Source organism: Pongo abelii, chromosome 5 (genome assembly GCF_028885655.2).
Source record: "Pongo abelii isolate AG06213 chromosome 5, NHGRI_mPonAbe1-v2.0_pri, whole genome shotgun sequence".
Classification (NCBI taxonomy): Eukaryota; Metazoa; Chordata; class Mammalia; order Primates; family Hominidae; genus Pongo; species Pongo abelii.
In genome coordinates this window covers 73628083-73649719 of record NC_071990.2, presented here as the reverse complement: position 1 = coordinate 73649719, position 21637 = coordinate 73628083, and the positions used below count along the sequence as shown (strand labels likewise).

At 36.1% G+C, this 21637-nt stretch overlaps 1 protein-coding gene across 2 annotated transcripts in view; it reads right to left on the bottom strand.

Annotated features, from left to right (window-relative positions):
• KCNQ5 (potassium voltage-gated channel subfamily Q member 5) overlaps positions 1-21637 on the bottom strand; it is a 584694-nt gene that overhangs the window by 119875 nt on the left and 443182 nt on the right. For both annotated transcript variants that reach the window (XM_024248720.3, XM_024248721.3), the window contains exons 4-5: positions 1845-2020; positions 1203-1328 (exon numbers count right to left, since the gene is read on the bottom strand). In XM_024248720.3, the coding sequence (XP_024104488.3) occupies positions 1203-1328; positions 1845-2020 (302 nt within the window). The remainder of the gene's footprint in view (positions 1-1202; positions 1329-1844; positions 2021-21637) is intronic.

The following is a 21637-nucleotide window of genomic DNA, read 5'->3' as shown; positions in this document are numbered from 1 at the left end:
CTCAAGCAACTGGCCTGCCTTGGCCTCCCAAAGTGCTTGGATTACAGGTGTGAGCCACCATGTTTGGCTATGATTATTTTCATATAACTCCCCTTTGGAATACCTTAAAGGAATAAAATAAAAAGAAATGTAATTTATACATTGCATAAAGCACTCCTATATCCCATGAGATTCTTATTAGGGCACTAGTTCCAATGACTGTTTCATAAATTCTTTACAATGCAGGGAAAATTTTTGCTTCAGTGGAAAACTATGCGTTGTTCAGAGTACACCCTTCCAGGTTTTTGGATTCTGATTTTACGGGGCTCTGCTCTTTTCATAGCCTTTGAGCTATTTTACAACTCTGTAAGTTGTTGATAACTGGTAGCAATGCAAAATAATTCTTGCCTATGGACATGTAAATAAATTCTGCCTAGTGGAGGTTGAGCTGACTTCCCTCCCACACTGTGGAAGGAGCCAGTTTTGCCTCTATTTGCACATTGATTTCAATATTCCTGATCTTTAAATGTTTCTGTCCTTTGGATAGTGCTTTGAACTGGTTTTAACATCTTACTGGTTTCTTCATTAATAATGACTTAAACTTTTAAAATGAGATAAATGAATGTTTAGCATGTGTTGATTTTCTCTCTATGTAAGAATCATGATTTTACTTTATTTATTTGGAAAATTATTCTTTAATAACAATATAAAGAAAAAGTAGGTTTTAAGAGGAAAGTTTTGAAATTAGGTGACTATAATCTCTGATCTCACAGATGGTTACCAGTCTTCTTTTTCATTTCTTTGTGCTGCAATTTTATTCACAGCTTCCATTCATTTTTTAACCCCAGATAAACTTTTGAAGAGTGGAAAATCAATGCAACAATTGATAATTTAAATTTGTGCTCCACAAAGTTAAAACAAATAAACAAACTATCAATGTTTTAATCACCATTTAAAAAATGATATATATTTATATATTTTATATATTTTTAATTTTGGCAACAATCTAGCACTCAAGAAATATTAATGATGGTTTACAAGATAACTTAGTTGGCCTAAAAAGATGTGGAAAGCCTTTAGACAATAATAAGTAGTATTTATTTTCCACATAACTCTCTTTTGCAAGTTAATATTTTTATTGAAACCATCCATAGGAATCATTACATTGTATTAAAAAAAAATTCACAACATCCAATAAATAAAAGATGTATTTTTATACTTACTGTGCCCCACCAGAGAGCATCTGCATATGTAGAAAACTCTTTATTGGCATCCTTTTCCACCAGATAGACAAGGAAAGATGAAAAAATAAGAACCAAAAATCCTATGTACCAAGCTGTGATTAATTCCTAGATATAAAAGGAATGAAAGATTTTTAGAGGTGGGAAATCTTTGAAAAAGGAAAAAAGAATTCTATGATGATTCTATTCACTTTACTACTTCTTGGATGTTCATGACGGCTCTTAAATAATCCATTGTACATCATGTCCCAAAATTGTTTTAACCAATTTCTGCAATGACTAAGTTTTCTTTTTTGTTGTTGTTGTTGTTGTTGTTTTTAATTTTATTATTATTATACTTTAAGTTTTAGGGTACATGTGCACAATGTGCAGGTTTGTTACATATGTATACATGTGCCATGTTGGTGTGCTGCACCTATTAACTCGTCATTTAGCATTAGGTTTATCTCCTAATGCTATCCCTCCTCCCTCCCCCAACCCCACAACAGTCCCCATTGTGTGATGTTCCCCTTCCTGTGTCCATGTAGTGACTAAGTTTTCTTGTGACAGGTTTATTAAATATTACAGCAATCAATGAAAAAGTTTCAAAAATTGTGTTTTTTAAGTTTAGAGAGCAAATTTTACCTTGCTGTGAGCATAAACCACTGAACCCAGTAATTTCCAAGTGCCTCCCCTTCGGTCCATGCGCACCATGCGGAGGATCTGTAGGAAACGGAGACTTCTGAGTGCAGACGTGGCAAAAATATTACCCTGAGTTTTTGCAGAAACAACTGCTATTGAAGCGATAAGAACAATGGTATCTGAAAGAAACAGGTCGAAACAGCCACAGTTAGCACGACCAGGAATTTTTATTTACCAAAACAATATTTCCAAAAGGTTCACTTTGACCTATTTAAAGTACAGATAAACAGATCTTGATTCCCAGCTGCACCTAGTGCCACTCAGCCTCTGTGGCACTTCTGAGACTGAAGAATGAAAAGGCAGAGAATGGGACCTACCTATTGCTGTAGTTCTGACCCTTTGGCCATTCTGCACTTTACATATGCAATTTTGAACAACGTATTATTTAACCTTCAACAGATTGGACAATGGTGCTCAAAAAACCCAAGGTTTCAGGGAGCCTTAAGACTTTGGGGCAACCTTTCACAGTGTCTCTCATTTCCTCCTTTTTCCTGTGGCAAAAGGAGCTCCTGCCTCAGCCCTCAACACCACAGCTTCTGGGTGATGTGACAGAGGCATGTAAATGTGTCCAGCCATGGAAGTGCTGTGAGATATAATCATTTCTCTTGTTTTCCTGCCAAATAAGTTTGCATTTCCTTTCTCCCAAAATTCCCTAATGTGGCACCTGCAACTTTGCATATTGTTTAACAAAGGCCTCAACTAAGCTGAATACTCTATGCTTCCTGTATAGAGTATTCTTTAGACCTGGTTCACCAATTATGTGTAAGTTTGCTGCATAATTAAATAATATTACATTTGTTATAATAGGGTATATAAGTATAAACACTGTGCATTGCAAGGGAATGAATACTTAATATTTGACCTATTGACATTTGGCTGAAAAATCTGCCTTTTTTAAACAAAAAAGAGAAAAAGAGCATCTGATGAAAGCATAGAAAAGTTAAAAGAAAACTTAATCACTCCATAAGTAAACGTCTGAGTGATGGGAAGTAGGCTTTGAAGTGGGATAAGTGAAGTGGGGATGAATGGCCTCCTGTGGCAATTTTAATAAAAGTTAGCTTGACTTTAACATCCTCAAATACAATTTCCTTCCTGCTCCAAGTGGGTTGTGCATGACTGGGCTTCCACACTCCAAAGAGGAGTTCCATTTCAAGGGTGTCACATTTGTAATGTTTCTGTCATCCTCTGGATTAACTGCTGTATGAGTGAGTATTCCTCATTCAGCTCATCCTTCTCCCTGCACTGAGAAAGGTCTGGTCTCCTGGTGTGGACTGAGAAGATCTTCTGAGCCTCTCTGCTGGTGCCCCTTTCTGGGTCAGTGCCTTGAGAGAGAGGGGGTCAGTTGTTGGCAGTGCAAGTTTCAGCCAAAGGGCTTCTTCTCTCCTCTCCTCTCCTCTCCTTTCTTCCTTCTTTCCATCCTTTGACAGGGTCTCACTCTATCACCCAGGCTGGAGTGCAGTGGCATGAGCTCCGCTCACTGCAACCTCTGTGTCCCACCTCAGCCTCCCAAGGAGCTAGGACTACAGGCATGCACCAACACGCCTGGCTAATTTTTGTATTTTTTTGTAGAGATGGGGTATTGCTATGTTGCCCAGGCTGATCTCGAACTCCTGCGCTCACATCATCTGCTAGCCTTGGCCTCCCAAAGAGTTGAGATTACAGGTGTGAGCCACCGGTGCCTGCCCTGAAGGACTTTTTCCACCAGCTCTAAATGCATGTGCTTTTGTGGGTAAGTACCCAGAGAGCCAAAGACAGTTACCACTCTTGGCAGCTGTTGGAAACAAGAAGAAACTAAATGTGTTGACACTGACACCAAAGACATATTTTAAGTGAATAAAGGCCAGTTGCAAAACAGTATGTACAATGTGATTTTATTTTAATAGAAATATATATTAGTATATGACTAGGAAAAAAATTTGAGACTAGGCTGCGTGCAGTGGCTCACACCTGTTATCCCAGCACTTTGGGAGGCCAAGGTGGGCGGATCACGAGGTCAGGAGATCGAGACCATTCTGGCCAACATGGTGAAACGCTGTCTCTACTAAAAATACAAAAATTAGCTGGGTGTGGTGGCATGACCTGTAATCCCAGCTACTCAGAAGGCTGAGGCATGAGAATCCCTTGAACCCAGGAGGCGGAGGTTGCAGTGAGCCAAGATCGTGCCACTGCATTCCAGCCTAGCGACAGAGCAAGACTGCGTCTCAAAAAAAAAAAAAAAAAAAAAGTGAGAGTATACACTGATTATTACTATTAATTATTTCTAAAGGGAGTGAGCTGAAGTAAATATATGCATAAAGGGGCTTTTCACTTTGTAAATTATTAATTTCTGTATGTTGGAAGTTTATAACAATGACTGTGTCTTTGCAATTAAAAAAACTTTATAAAAAGAGTTATGTGCAAACACATCTCTTGGTTTTCATCATGTTGAGGGATTTACTCCTGAGACTAGTGGTTTACAAACAGACATTATTTATATGACCCTGTTGGGCATACATTTTGCTTTTATTTCATTGTAATCCTGCTTTCTCCCAAGTGTAGAAAGAAAAGAAAAAGATATACTACCTCATTTACTATGCTAAAATATTGGAAATACTAGAAATAAGTACATGGCTAGTAGGGGTGCAGAAAATACTACACTTAAAACTTACTATGTGCTTGGCATTTTCTTTAGTTCTAAGGTTTTTTTTTTTTAAATAAATATTACCTTATTTAATCCTTATAATGACTTTATGTGTTAGGTATCCCACAGATCCCATTTTACAGATGAAAAAGTGAGGCAGAAAAAGCATATATTGTATTCATTTTTTAAAAAACTCAGCTATAGGTTTGTTAGACTACAGCACAAAAAGTATGCTATAAAGTTAGTTCATTAGAGAAAACCTAGAAAAGTAAGAGAAAGATTGTTGATTTGAGACAATTTAAAAATTTAGGCACACAGCGAATCACAATCTAAATGTTTGAAGTTCCAAAATATGCAAAGGTAACCACAGATTTGATTTAATACCCTCATTGTAATTCAGATCAGACGAGAAAGTTAGAGTTCAGTAAACTGAAATCATAGATGAGCAACCAAATGGCAAACAGTGAGTGCAGTCACAAAAATGTTTCTGGTTGGGTTACAGTCATCCACTGGAATTTTGCTGTCAGTACCACCTAGACTATTTCCTAGGCTAGTATTTTACAAGTTATGAGTAGTCTTTATTTTTATTTCTATTTATGTATTTATTATTTTTGTGATCTATTTCATAGAACGGTGGTTCCACAGTGTTGGATCACTGTTTTGTTCACGAATGTATCCTGAGTACCTAGAACAGTGCCTGAAATGTAGTAGGCACTTAATAAATACTTATATAAGATAAATTAGATTAAAAAACACTTAAAAGTTGGCTGAGCTTTGTTCTCTTACCACATCAATGGCTTATTGACTGGGATATCAACCTAAAATACTCAGGTTAATCAAAGGATCACTTCAATTTTTAGCACTGAATTCTACAGCAACATAATTGTTATAGCTATCATCCATTAGAGTTTATTTTAAAATCTCCCTATTATTTAAAGTATGTGCATATATATTAAATTGGGGGAGTAGCTTAAGCTGTGCAGTTAGTTAATTGTCTAAAATATTTTTTGAAACATAGGAAGCTTGTTTTTAGTGAAGATAACACATTTTGTTGTAAAGTAGAAACTATGGACAGCACTTGAAGCTCACTGGCTTCAGGTTCATTTGTTTATCCATTTATGTATTAAGTAGTTAATTGACTGTCAAGAATTATATTAGACACTTGTATTAAAAATGAATATTCAATCATTCATCTGACCATCCATCCATCACAATTTTGATCAAGTCCCTACTATGTACCAGGCACTGTGCTAGATGTTTTATATACGTCAATGATTCCGAATGGGGACAATTTTGCCTCCCTGGGACATTTAGCTATGTCTGGAGACACTTTGCATCGTCATAGCTGGGAAGGGGGTTGCTATGAGCATCTGGTGGTAGAGACTAGGGTTGCTGCTAACCATCCTACAATGCCCAGGACAGCCTCCAGAACAAAGAATGACTCAGCCCCAAATGTCAATAGTGCCAAGGCTGAGAAACCCTGATGTACATTATTTTATTTAATTCTTCAAGCCACCCTATGTAGTAGATGGCATTATAACCTTCTCTTTCTTATAAATGAAGAAATTGAGGCTTATAGTGGTCAAGTCACTAACATGCATAAGTGGTTGAGCTGGCCCTTACTTGACTTCAAAGCTGTGTCCTGAAGAATTATGGTATACCACTCCATCCAGGGTGGGATAGGGATGGAGGAGGAACAGAAAGGGGGAGGCTATGAAAGCAGGTGGATAATAAATCAGGAATAAATTGTTATCGCATAAAGCATTCAGAGAAGAGAAAAGTGCAGGGAGGAGAAAGCAGAAATAAAATGATGCTGAAAAACAGATGGTACTTTTATGGCTGCTTCAAGAGAAAATGGGGCTAGAGAAAGAAATAGAACTGCTAATAAACAAGGAGAAGCTCTAAGTCGCATGAAAAAAAAAAGCATGTAATCTGGAACTCTTAAAATCTACCTCTCTCAAAGGAAACAAATCAGAACAAGTTGGGAAGTAGTGAAGAAAGAGCTATTGATTATAAGCAGCCCAGTAGAAATGTGAAATATAGGTTTACAAGGTATTAGGAAGTAGGTTCACTAATTTACTGCATCACTTAGAATGATTTACACATTAATTCTTGAAATTTGAGGTGACTGCAAAGATTTGAACAAAATAAATACTATAATGATATTTAAGACACATAAGGACTGTGAAAGAGCTTATTTTTAGATGCCCCTGGAACTTTGCTCAAGTATTATTTAGTCAGCAAAATCAATATGAATTGATCACCATGGACCCTGTCTAAAAGGTGTTAGTCACTGAAATACCAAAAAGCCTTCATTATTTACATCTAAAGCTTCCCTATTGTGAACTCAAGGATTGGGTTAGAGCAAGGCCAGTCGTACATCTGAACCTGATGGACTGTGTTTTGTTGCTACAATTACACTGCATAATGCATGTATTAGAAAGTATAACATAGCTCAATGTAAAAGCACAATGAAAAGAACTAAATCATCTGGATCAAACAAAGCATGGTTGAACACTTTCAAACTAGTAGTTATAAGGACAGATAAATTCTCTCGAGGTAAGTAAGCCACAAAGAGGGTATGTCTTGACTTCTAGAAACTGTCTGGAGACTTCAGGCTTTTAAAATTTTTGTAAATTAAAAGTTATTCTATAGTCTCAGAAAGTTTTCCCTAATAACTAACATAAATTTACCTCTTTCCCTTTAAACTCACTTCATCTTGTTCTCTCTGAGACAATCAGAAGTACAACAAATACAATGTTCTTAATGTTTTTATCCCCCTCTCCCACCACATTTTTTTGTTCCAGTTTTTTGAATTATTCTAATGTCCTCACTATAAGCTAAATTTTGAATAATTTTAATAAAATATACATTTTAAAGTTATAAAGTAAAATATCGAAACAATACAAATATGTATAAGGTAGGACACTAATTTATTTAATTAACCAATTACTTATGCTATAGTTTGGATATTTGACCTCCAAATGTCATGTTGAAATGTGATCCCCAGTGTTAGAGGTGAAGCCTAATGGGAGAGGTGTTTGGGTCATGGGGGAGGATCGCTCATGAATGGCTTGGTACCGTCCATGAAGTAATGACTGAGTTCTGGCTCTGTCAGTTCCCTTAAGATTTGGTTGTTAAAAAGAAAATGGCACTTATGTCTTGCTTCATCTCTCGCCATGTGATCTCAGCACATGTTGGCCCCACTTCACCTTCTGCCATGAGTGGAGGCAGCCTGAGATTCTCACCAGGAGCAGATGCAGGCACCATGCTTTTTGTACAGCCTGCAGAACTGTGAGCCACATAAACCTACTTTCTTTATGAATACCCAGCTTTGTGTATTCCTTTATTATAACACAAATAGACTAAGACACTTATTAATGAATTTTTAGGTTACTTTTGGTTTTGCTATTAAAATGAGGCTGAAATGAATAGTCCTGTACATTTATTTTTAGGATAAGGAATTTAAGGCTAAATTTCTTGAGACTGAATTCTTGGCATATTTTGATTTGTGATTGATATCAAGATGTCTTCAAAATGATGGTACCAATTCTCACTAACAATGTATGGAAACATTTCTCTCTCCTTGCTAATAAAAAGGAATGCTAATAATAATAAAAACAGTACTAGTAAAAGCTAATGTTTACTGTTCACTACGTGATAGACATGGTTGTAAGTATATTCATATATTACCTGGGATATTATAAGTCTTCAATCTTTGCAAATACAGTGGGAAAAATAAAACCATCCCCCTCCTGTTTTAGACTCCTGGATTTCATGTCATTTTTAAGTCACAGAAGTTAAGTTGTCTAGAATGACTTTGTCCAACCAAGATTATAAAAATATTTTCCTATATTTTATTTTGGCACACTTACATGCTTATTTAGTTAATGAATTTATGTTTACTATTCAGAATAGTCTTTGTGGCAAAGGTAGCTAGCTGTCTACCACAGATATGTGCTTCCCTTCTAAGGTACAGCATTATCTCTGAGAAGTGGTTGCCCATCTAGAGGTCTCATTTCCCGGGACCCCTTGCTTCTGGGTGAGATGAGGTGACTAATTCTAGTTAATGAAGATGAATGGAAATGATGTATGCCACTTCCCGGTTGAGGGCAAGCACATATGGCTTATCACTTTCTCTTTTTCTATGTCAGTTGCAGTTTGGTACTAAGAATGCCCTTAGAAGCCATATGCTGAAGATGGCAGTGCCTTTGTCAGCCTGGGTTCCTGAATGACTGCATGTAACAGAGTCTTTACCGTATATCCTAACCCCAAACAAAGAACACCTTCATTGGACTATTACACAAGTAAGAAATAAACTTCTATTTTATTTAGTTACTAGAATTTGGAGATTTATATAATAACTAAACATTACTCTAACTTATACAATCATTAGTTTTAACGGAATTTTTGTTTGTCTCTGTGGTGAAGTAGAGAACTAATCTTACTTTTTATCCCATATGAAAGTCAATTTTCCCAGTACCATCTAAATAAAAACTCTGCCATTCTCCAAATGTTTCCATATACTTATTGAGAAGCTTATTTTGGGATTCTATTATGTTTTATTGCCTATTCCTATATTCATATGACACTAATGTTATTCCTTTTCAAAGTAGTATCAATTATTGTAAACCTATTTATTTTTCCCAAGTGAATTTCAGAATAAATGAATCAAGTTAAACAACAAAATTCTGATACAGACCACATATTAAATTCACAGATTAACATCTCCTTCTTTATTGTCTTCCTCATCTCATATCTACTGAGTGGTTTACTTTTATTGATTCTGCTTCCGTAGTATGTTTCATATCTAATTTTCTCTTTCCATTTATCCTGTCTCCTCCTTAGTTCGGGCCTATGCTACTTCTCTCTTGGTCATCCCTACAATGTATGGCCTGGTTTTCACTCTCCTGTTTTTCCTTTCTGTAAACCACTTTGTGTTCTAGTACCACATGAAAATGTTAAGATGATTATATTACCTCTGTGATTTAAAAAAGGCCTTCCAATACGTAGAAGGAAGATCAAATTCTGCTACCTGGCATTCAAAGTGCTCTATAAAATGCTGCTGCTCTGCCTGGAAGCCCCTTCTCCCTTCTTTACCTGGTTGACTTCTGCTTGCTTCTGGAACTCAGCACAGATATAACCAGTCAAGGCCACTTGTGCCCAGAAGTCTGAGGTATGCTCCTGTCATAACACTTATTACCCATGATTATACTAGTAGTCTGTTTACTTGCTGGTCTCTTCTATAGTAAGCTGTAAGAAACCAATGGCCTGCAGACATGCCTATTTTTTTTGTAACCTCAGTGACTAGCTCCGTACATATCATACTGTAGATGTTCAAAACTTATTTGATAGATACTTACTTGATAAGTTATTTGTTTGTAGTAATTAGGAAAGAAATAGAATACAATTTTATAATTTCAAAGGTCTTAAAAATAATATAGTTTAATCTCCCGTATTTTGCAGTTGAGAAGTGAAGGCACGAATACACAAAAATTCCATACATTAAAAAAGAACTCTACACAGATTGAAATGCAAAAAACAAACCTGGAAAAAAATGGCAACATATATGATGATGAACAAAAGATTAATATCTTTAATATATAAACATAAAACGCTAAGAAAACATGCTAGTAGAAAATTGGATGGAAGGCACAAATACAAATTTATCCTAGGAAGAAGAAACAATGACTAATTAATATATAGAAAGAAGTTCTTTACAATTTCTAGTTTTGAAATTTAAAATAGTAGAAAGGTACCATTTTATTCTATCAAACTGACAAAGTTTAAAAAAATGAATTGTCAGTGTTGGCAAGGCAGAGAAAAAAAGTTATTTGATGAAGATTTTCTGTAAGAATAAATTGGTATGGTATTTTTTTGGGGGAGCAATTTGACATTATTTGACAAAACCATTAACAATGTGAATAGCTATTATTTCAGGAATTTAAACTGTAGGGATGTATGATAAAATTGTAGATGTTAACAAAATTTTGCATCAGCCTACTTATTAAACTATTTTTTTCTCCTCCAAGCTCATACCTAACACTATTAGTAACAGTATAAAAAATGAGAACCAATCCAGATTTCTAATAAGGATGGATTAATAAAAACCAACATGGTATATCCCTTCCAGAGCATGGGCTGTGGTGCTCACGTGCCTGAGTTCCAATCCTGGCTCTGCCGCTTAATAGCTGGGTTACCTGGTTAAGTGACTGAATCTTTCTGTGCCTCAGTTTCTTTATCTGTAAAATGTAGATAATAAAGGTACCTATGTCATAGGGTTGTAAGAATTGAATAAGTTAACTGTGAAACATCTCAGTACAATACTAACATACAATACATTTGAGCTAATTTATTATTACTATTATTATTACCACAAATGCGATACAGCCACAAAACATCATGTCTTAGAAGAATATTGTGAGATAAAATATTTCTAAACATCATTATTTAAATAACTGATTACATAGCAGGACAGCAGGATTTCAGTTTTGCTCTCCCAAAATATTATGTATTTTTTTTTGTTTTTTTGAGATGGAGTTTCCCTCTTTTTGCCCAGGCTGGAGTGCAATGGCGCAATCTCAGCTCACTGCAACCTCCACCTCCGGGATTCAAGTGTTTCTTCTGCCTCAGCCTCCCCAGTAGCTGGGATTACAGGCACCTGCCACCATGCCCAGCTAATTTTTGTATTTTTAGTAGAGACGATGTTTCACCATGTTGGTCAGGCTGGTATCGAACTCCTGACCTCAAGTGATCCACCAGCCTTGGCCTCCTAAAGTGCTGGGATTACAGGTGTGAGTCATTGCACCTGGCCAGATTATGTATTTTTATAGTATATAGAAAAATAAATAGTATAAATACATATATTTGCATATTAATGGTGATTATCTTTAGATGGTAAGATTATGTACAAATTTTAGTTTATATATATATATCTCTTTTGTCCAAATGATCTTTAATAGCCATGTATTGCTTTTGTAATGAGAAAAAAGAGAACCATAATTTATTTAAAAAAGAAGCTATGGCCTAGAAAGGTTAGTACATTGGCCAAGGTAATTTATTTAGTCAGTGGTGGGAAAACAGAAGAGAAATGGGCAACATTTATTGAGTACCCCTGATATATGAGGCTGTGTGGGATGCTCAGTACACAGACTCTATTTCATTGTTTCTCCATAATAGCCCTTCAAGGAGGCACAGAGGTTATGAGTGTAAACTTCATGTGCAACAGCCCAGGTATTTCTAGTTCTGTCCTTTCTTAGTTGTGTGATCTTGGGCCTATTAATCTTGCTGAGTCTTGGAGTCCTCACCTGCAAATAGGGAATAGATCCTTTTTCTCACAGGGCTATTGGGATGATTAAGTGAAATAATACATATAAAGCCTTTAGTCTGCCTTAGTGTGCCTGGTATCATGTTAACTCTCAATCTAAAAAAAATGTTTTATAGATATACCTTTCCCTTCAATTTTGTAGATCAGTAATGTGATACTAAGAAAGTCCAAGAATCTTATCCAAAGTCATTTAGCTGGTAAATGGAGCAAAAAATCAAGCTAATTTCTGTTTCCAGAGCACTTATATATTTTTTTCCCATGTTTCTCTTTTGGTAGCTTTTATTTCATAGAAAGTGTAGTAAACAGGGATGTAGAAAATCAAACAAAGGCTTACATGTGATATTCCAAGAAGTAAAGTATTATCAAGAATAGGGAATATAGCTATGTGCAAATAGTTGATGTTCAGGTAAAATTTAGTGAAAATATTATAATTAACATGTTTTTTATATTTTAGGTTGTCCCAGTGGGACAGCAGATTGAGACAGAAAGGTCAACCTGCCTTATCAATGTGAGCCCTTTTCTGCAGAAATTTATAATTTTTTTAGTGTCCCATGTATATCATGTGCCAGATGTTTTATTGCCAACAGAGCAGCAAGATAAGAAGGAATGGAAATGTTCTGGTTCCATTATATTTGCTTATGTATACAGAAGGAACTTCCAAAAGAAACAGAGATGTAAAGCATGGAAGCATAAAGAACATTGAACTATGCCTAGTTTAATTATCTGTTTGCCATTAACTAGCTTTGTCACCACTTATCTCTCAGGGCTGGTTTCCATACCTTTAAAATAGTTGGATTGAACTGGCAAGTGTCAAGGATCCTTTCTAACTTTGAATTTCTCAAATTCTAAGTGGTACATTTTTCATTTTGGATACTGGTTGAACGAGGAAGCATTAGAAGGAGTGTTTTGGATATGACTTTTCTCAAATTAAGTGTTAAGGCAATTTATTCATTCATTCATTAGTTCATTCGACAAATATTTTTTGTTGCATGTCTACTATAAGCCAAGCATGAGGCATAGAGCAGTGAATAAAACAGAAAAGTTTTCTGCCCTCATGGAGCTTATGTTCTTCTGGGGTAGGCTGATGTTAAAGCAATAAACAAGTACAGAATATAATGTTAGGTAGTGACAAAAACCCTGGGGAAATGCAGAGCAGGATGAGGGTGGAGTCACAGAGGGGCAGGTGTTCTATCTTAATGTGAAATTCCAAGAAGTAAAGTATTATTAAGAATAGGGAATATAGCTACTTGCAAACGGTTGATATTCAGGTAAAATTTAGCAAACACCTTATAATTAACATGTTTTTAATATTTTAGTTTTTATTTTATTTTTGAGACAGTCTCTGTCACCCAGGCTGGAGTGCAATGGCATGATCTCAGCTCCCTGCAACCTCCACCTCTCGGGTTCAAGCAATTTTCCTGCCTCAGCTTCCCGAGTAGCTGGGATTACAGGTGTGCACCACCACTCCAGGCTAATTTTGTATTTTTGGCAGAGATGGGGTTTCACCATATTGGCCAGGCTGGTCTCGAACTCCTGACCTCAAGTGATCCACCCGCCTTGGCCTCTCAAAATGCTGGGATTATAGGCATGAGCCACTGAGCCCGGCTGTTTTTAGTATTTTAGGTTGTCTCAATGGGAAAGCATCTCAGAGGAGCCAAGACGAATGAAGTGAAGGGGTGACTGTGATCATACCTAAGGAAAAATGGTTCCAGGCAAAAAAATATAAAGACCTTGAGGTGGAAGTGTGTTCAGTGTGTTCAAGGGAAGGCAAGGAGATCAAGTTAGCTGGAGCGGAGTGAGGGAAGGCTCCAGCCAGATCATGACAGCTTTGGGAATAGCTTTAGATGTCCTTCTAAGTATTATATGATAGCGGCAGGGGAAGGGTTTTTGGCAGAGTGCAGGATCAGATGTGTATTTTACAAGATCATTTTGGTTGCCTTTGGGAAACCAACCAGGAGGGGGCTGGATGCCAGAAATGAAGCCAGATGTCAGAGAGGAAGCTGGAAGGCCAGTTAAGAAGCCACTGCTGTGGCCTGGACAAAGGGTGAGAGCAGCTTTACAAGAGTGATGTTAAAGTCAGGAGGAGCTGTAAAGGAGCTGGATTTGGTGCACATTGTGAAGGTGGAGAGGCCAAGACTTGCTGAAGGACTGACTGTGGGATGAGACAAAGGAGGGAGTCTAAGGCTGACTTCAGGGTTTTTGGTCTAAGCAATCGGGTGAATAAAGTGCCATTAACTAAGCTGGGGAAATACCACTGGGGATAGGTGAGAAAGGAGCACTATTTGAAGGGCAGAACTACTTGTTCCGTTATGGCCATGTTAATTTTGAGATGCCTAGTAGGCATTTGGTAGATGGTGAATGGGGCTGGAGTCTGGGGGAAAGGTCAGGGATGCAGAGTCAGGCAGTAGATTTTTTTTTTCATGCTACAGGACGAATCCCTTGCAATATCAGTAACCTACTGAAACAAATTGCTTCAAAGTGTGATCACAAACATTTAATTTCAGATGTGGGTTACAGACTGAAGGAGGTAAGGAAGCTGTGTTTCTGTATTTATAAAACAGGAGAGAAGCATTTGACCCCTGAGAGTCATGAATGAGTAGGAGGTACATCCTATTTAAGGCATACTCTAGTATCTTGAGTAAATTACCTAGGTGTAATTCCAGCAGTTTTCAATAAATCGAAGAGATGAAAAGTCATGTGTATTTTCTGATGCTTTAGAACATGGTTTAGGGCAATGATACAGTGGCTTTATATTACGTTCTTTTATATAGAAAGTTCGAGACAGCTTTTAGAAGCAGCAATTTTCACGTTGCTATCGTCAGACATTTAAAATTTTCTTCAGTACCTATTTTCACACACACCAAATGACAAAGCTGCAGTCAGTTTTGATTCCTAAACAGAACCCCATACCAGTATTTGACTGCAGATTTAAAAAAAAAAGATTTGGATTCCACCAATGAATAATCAAATTTGAAACATCTGCTGGAAATCCCAACATCCTATGATGAAATTCCATGCTTGGATATCTTATTCAAGGTCATAGCTTGAATATTTAAACAATGGCATTATGGGTTTAAATTTACAGAGCAAAACTACAATACCTAATTTATAATACTCCCTTTTTGCACTTACTCTAAGCAGTTAAATGACATGGACTCTCTGAAACTTAGCAGCCAGTTATGTTTAGTAGTGTTGGGATATGTAATTTTTCTTTAAAAAACTTGGTATTTATTTTCAGATGACATACAGATTATGATTAATCATCACCTACTGCTAAAAGTTTTTGAAAGGATATCTTCAGGAAGTTCTTTGAATAGACTGTGTTACTTGGATGTTACAATGGAGATGCCACTTGAGATGAAACGTCACTTAGCAAAGGACATTTATGGATGGGAATTCATTCTAAGTATTATCTGGGAAAATTTAGAATTACCTGGTTCACCTGGCTCTCTTAATATTTTTCAATGCACAATTTCCTATTTTTGGAAATATGAAATGGATACAGTTTAGGCACTTGGCTAATCCTTAGGGATAAACACTGGGGTGTGAAAATAGACTTTTCCTCCTGTGAAGAATAAAACGATAGCACTTTAAAGAGTGAATCTGAGTAAATATAAGCCAAGAATAAATACCTGACATTCATTATAATTTTGAAAATCTTGCTTGTTGCCATGTGTAGATCTATTATATCCATCTATCGATCTATCTATCTGTCTGTCTATCTATCACCTATCTATCTATCTGTCTGTCTGTCTGTCTATTATCTATCTATCTATCTATCTATCTATCATCTATCTATCTGTATTTCAGTGGGATTATTAACCAAACAGGTCACATGTAATTATGCATCTAACTCTCATCTTTACTTATAAAATCCTTACCAAAATTTTCCCTCACTGGCACTAGATTAGAGCAGTTTTTGGAACTTTCTAATTTCATATTTGCTTTTACGTATTGCTGTTTATGAACGCTGCAAAGTGTATTGCTGCTCTTATCTGTGCTTAAAAGGAAAGAAATAGTGTCCCAGAGAGGCTTGTACAAGATAATGCGATAAATTACTTCCAGAAACAGGATCAGAAGTCATGGCAACCAACTCCCGAAGCTGCAGGTCAGGCGGTGAAACACATTGTCTTATAACAAATCCTAAAGCTATGGGGAAAAATCTTGCTTTGGACTCACTTTCTTTTCATTATCAATTCCTTTCTTACTGTCATGAGCTTTTTGAATAAGACACGCTCTGTTTAAAGGAGAACAAAAACAAGGTTTATTGAAAACATGTGATACTACAACTTAGTAATCCTTTATAAGGAGACTGGAGATGGCCTTATCGAGTTCAATACCATTCAGGAGCTGGATATTTTCCCATTAACTAAATATGGAAGAGTATAAAGAAAGCATAATTCAAAAATAGTTTCAGATGTGCACATTTTGACACTGTGACCAGTAAATACTCCAGAAAACCACAGAAACTTGATAAGAGATGGATTCTTAAGTCACACAATGGCAAATGTCCTAAGGATTAGCTACAGTACTTTGATCTCCAAATTCCAAGCACAGATTTGGAGTCTGTGGTAGGGGCTAAAATCAAATATTTAAAACATTTTGCAAAAGGCAGAAGTAAAATAAGTGAGAAAAAGGCAATATGGGAGTAGACAAGCCTCCTGTAAAAGAACCTACAATTTAAAGCATGCATGCAAATTAAGCACTTTATTAAAAAATATAATCATGTTCACATGACCAAATAAAATAATTGAAGCAATTAGATTAAAAAATGCAGGCAAAAAATATCCTTTTCAAAACCTCTGATAACTGAGGCAAAGGGGCTAGTTTTCACCTTGCATTGCTTGAATAATTGCCACATTTTTTTTCTCTATTTGCTCATGCTGACTGTGTTGTTTTTACTTTGCGTGTATACGGGTTGTGATGGGGGCCCTGGGGATGACGCTTCTCATGTGACTGTTTACTAGCTTGCAGTTTTCTGAATTTTTTATTCATTCAATACACATTCATTGTGGCCAGAAGCTTCTAGGACCTGGGTATGTAATATTAAAGGGCATGGCTGGTGTGGACCAGATAGATGCGTTCTGTCTGCACAAGGCTGAAAGGATGGTTTGCATAGAAGACCCTGAATCGAGTAACCACAATCATGAGTGATGAATGTTATGATAGAAGAAATACAAGGAGCACATTGCAGGGACAATTAACTTAGTTAAGAGGCCAGGGAAGCCTTCTGGGAGAAACATAGGTGAAGCCATAATTAACAACCAGTCTACAAGAAAGCTTCAAAAGCCCTTCTAATTAACCCACATCCTTTAGGTACCATACATACCATTCCTGAAATTATTTATTATATCTAAGGACTCCAGACTCAAAAAGTACCTGTCTTGGGTCTTGCTCCTTCCATTTACCTCTTAAAATAAAATGTATTCTTATTTAAGATACACAGACTCTCAAATTCTAGGAAGGCCGTATTAAAGATATTTTGAGGAAAAATAATAAACAAAAACATACAAAGACGGTCTGAGTTGCTAATTTTTTTCTGATTGTAGGTATCGATTCTAGGATTGATTAGAGGCTTCACTGAACACATCACTTTTATAATTCTGTTTGCTAACCCTAAGAGTTATGGAGTATTGATTAAACACCAGGCATTAAGCTAAGCACTTTACATGTATCATCTCATTGCATCTTCTTGGGCAATCCTTTGAAAAGGTACAACTAAAATTCTAAGTTTAAAATTAAGGAAATATATGAAGAGCAATTAAGGCAAATAATAAAGCATCTTTTAGAATAGAGCTTTTCGTGGGTTAAAAATGCCATTCTACGTTACTTCAGCCTAGAACTGAGGAGGTGCACATGGAAATCCTATGGTAAATTATCTTTGGCATTGTCCCTCTTTGCAATGACAAAAGTGCCCGGAGTGTGAGTAGATTCGGAACAACTGTACATAATATGAGCCCATTAACCTATCCCAATATTGCTATACAAAAATAATAATAGTCAACATCTAAACTGTACTTCATCTGTGCCAGGCAATAATTCTTTTAATTTAGTTTTTGAATAGTTAACATATTTATATTTTAAACATCAAAATGACATAAAGAGGTAAATGCTGAAAAATCTTGCTCCTACCCCTGTTTCCATTCATGCTGTCCCCATTCGCTATCCTCAGTTAAACATTTTTATTCTCTTCTTTTTGTAAAAATTATTTCAATGTTTCTTTATACAAACACAAGCAATATGAATGTAAACTTTTATTTTTCTCCTTTCTTACACAAAAGTAGCGCACTATATATGCAGTATTACATTTCATTTTTCTTTTATTTCATATATCTCGAGATTCTTCTGTAGCCGTGCAGAAAGGTCTTCACTATATTTTATTGTTTGGATGTATAATAGTTTATTCAGCTATAGTGAACATTTACTATAAATTGATGAAATTATTAGGAAGTAGACTTCCTGGGTCAAAGAGTAAATGCTTAAGTAATTTTGGTAGATATTGACACTCTTCCATAAGGGTGATACCCCTTTGCACTCCTGTGGCATGTGAATGCCTATTTCCTTGCAGTCTCGTCAATAAAGTGTGTGGTCAAACTGCAGATTTTTGCCAATCTGATAGGTGAGAGAATGCTTTCATTTGCATTTCTTTTTTATGAGTGAGACTGGGTATGTTTAAGAAGTGTATATGTATTTCTTATTCTATGACCAGTCTGTTCATATCCATTTTATTTTCTGTTAGGTTGTTGGGTTTTTCTTGATTTCTAGAGCTCCTTATAATTTAAGGTGATTAGCCTCTATTTTTTGGTAGGAGTTGTAAATATTTTTCCACATTTGTCTTTTGACTTTGCTGTTTAGTTTATCATACAGTATTCTTTGATTTTATGTATTCTATCAATATTTTCTTCTATGACTTTTGTATTTTTAGTTATAATTAGAAAATCTTTCCAGATTCCAAGGTTCCAAGAGAATTCACCAATTTCTTCTGCCCAGTATTTTATGGTCTTATTTAATTTAAATCTTTGATTTATTTGGAGTTTATCTTGGAATCTGGTAAGGTAGATATGGATACAGCTTTATTTTTTTCCAAATGAGTAATTAATTATTCCAGCATTTCTTACAACCAGAGTGAGAATGAAGTTGGGATTCATATATTTTGGCCACACAGGGTTGTTTCTGACTTTGAGAAAATAATGTTTTTGTTGGTTATGATGGAAGATCCAAGGGGAGACATTTGGCAGAGTCTTGGAGGAAAAGTAGTCTTAGAGAATAGTTTTAAGAATAGGGCAATTTCTGAGAGGTGTTGAATTAAGGAGAACAAATGACTTCTTTTTAGATCACATTAGAACCATGAATATCGGACCCAACTCTCTATAAAGCACCATTGGGTCTTAGTGGCAATTTTAAATATTTTATTCCGTTGGAGTAGTACTTTAAGGCTCTAACTAACGTCATTATCTGTATCTTTTAGCAAGAAAGTATAATTAGTATTGGTCTCAGTAAAGTTTGCTTGAATAAGGACTTTCTAAAAATTAAAGTTAGATTTAAATAATGGTCTTTCAGGAATTTGTACAGTATTGGCTTTTTACATTAATTGGTCTCTTTATACTTCATCTATGTAAACATAATACTTACATTCATTTATCACAGCATGAAGAACTGCTCCTTAATGGGCAATACTTTCATTTGTTTCTTGAATCAAGTGGTAAAATATAAATTTCAGCAACTTCCGCTTATTAAAATAATTTTCATAGGAAAACAGAAAAAGCAGAAACATGATTTCTATGAAAATAAGATGTCATTTAAGACAGCATGGTCTAATTTAATGCCATGAAACATTCTACGCATTTCAACATTTTATTTTATGATTTATTTTTAAACTTTTATTTCAGGTTCTGTGGTACATGTGCAGGTTTGTTATATAGGTGAACTGTATATTATGGGGGTTTGATGTTCAGATTATTTCATCACCCAGGTAAAAAGCATAGTACCTGATAGGTAGTTTTTTTATGCTCTCCCTTCTCCTACTTTTCATCCTCAAGTAGGCTCCCATGTCTGTTGTTCTCTTGTTTGTGACCATATAACTCAATGTTTAGCTCTCACTTGTAAGTGAGAACATGTGTATTTGGTTTTCTGTTCCTGTGTTAGTTCGCTTAGGTGAATGGCCTCCAGCCTCATCCATGTTGTTGCAAAATACATGATCTTGTTCTTTTTTATGGCTGTGTAGTATTTATGGTGTATATGGACCACATTTTCTTTATCCAATCCACCATCAACGGGCATGTAGGTTGATTTCATGTCTTTGCTATTGTGAATAGTGCTGTGATGAATATATGAGTGCATATGTCTTTAAGGTAGAACGAGTTATATTCCTTTGAGAATAAACCCAATAGTGAGATTACTGGGTCAAATGGTAATTCCGTTTTGAGTTCTTTGAGAAATTGTCAAATGGCTTTCTACAACGGCTGAACTAATTTACATTCCCACCAGCAAGCATTCCTTTTTCTCCATAATCTTGCCAGCATCTGTTATTTTTTGACTTTTTAGTAATAGCCATTCTGACTTTTGTGAGATGGTACCTTATTGTGGTTTTGATTTGCATTTCTCTAAAGATTAGTAATGTTGAGCATTTTTTTGTATGCTTGTTGGCCATGTGTATGTCTTCTTTTAAAAGTGTCCATTCAAGGCCTTTGCCCATTTTTTAATGGGGTTGTTTGTTTTTTTGCCTGTAAATTTGTTTAAATTCCTTACAGATTCTGGATAATAGACCTTTGTCAGATGCATAGTTTGCAAATATTTTCTCCTATTCTGTAGGTTGTCTGTTCACTCTGTTGATAGTTTCTTTTGCTGTGCAGAAGCTGTTTAGTTTAATTAGATCTCTTTAGTTTAATTGACAAAATTGGTCAATTTTTGTTTTTGTTGCAATTGCTTTTGTCTTTGTCATAAAATCTTTGCCAGGTCCTATGTCCAGAGTGGTATTTCCCAAGTCATCTTCCAGGGTTTTTATAGTTTTAGGTTTTTTTTGTTTTTGTTTTTTTTTTGAGACGGAGTCTCAGTGTCGCCCAGGCTGGAGTGCAGTGGTGCGATCTCGGCTCACTGCAAGCTCCGCCTCCCGCGTTCATGCCATTCTCCTGCCTCAGCCTCCCGAATAGCTGGGACTACAGGCGCCCGCCACCTCGCCCGGCTAATTTTTTGTATTTTTAGTAGAGATGGGGTTTCACCATGTTAGCCAGGATGGTCTCGATCTCCTGACCTCGTGATCCGCCTGCCTCGGCCTCCCAAAGTGCTGGGATTACCGGCGTGAGGCACCGTGCCCAGCCAGTTTTAGGTTTTATATTTAAGCCTTTAACTCATCTTGAGTTGATTTTTGTATATGGTATAAACAAGGTGTCCAATTTCAATCTTCTGCATATGGCTAGCCAGTTATCCCAGCACCATTTATGGAATAGGAATTTCTTTTCCCATTGCTTGTTTTTGTTAGGTTTGTTTAAGATCAAATGGTTTGTGTGTGGCATTATTTCTGGGCTGTCTCTTCTGTTCCATTGGTCTATGTGTTTTGTACCAGTACCATGCTGTTGTGGTTACTGTAGCCTTGTAATATAGATTGAAGTCACACAATGTGATACCTCTGGCTTTGTTGTTTTTGCTTAGAATTGCCTTGGCTATTCAGGCTTTTTTTTTTGGTTTCACACAAATTTTTAAATAATTTTTTTTTTCTAATTCTGTGAAGAACTGGTAGTTTGATAGGAATAGCACTGAATCTGTAAATAGCTTTGGGCAATATGGCCATTT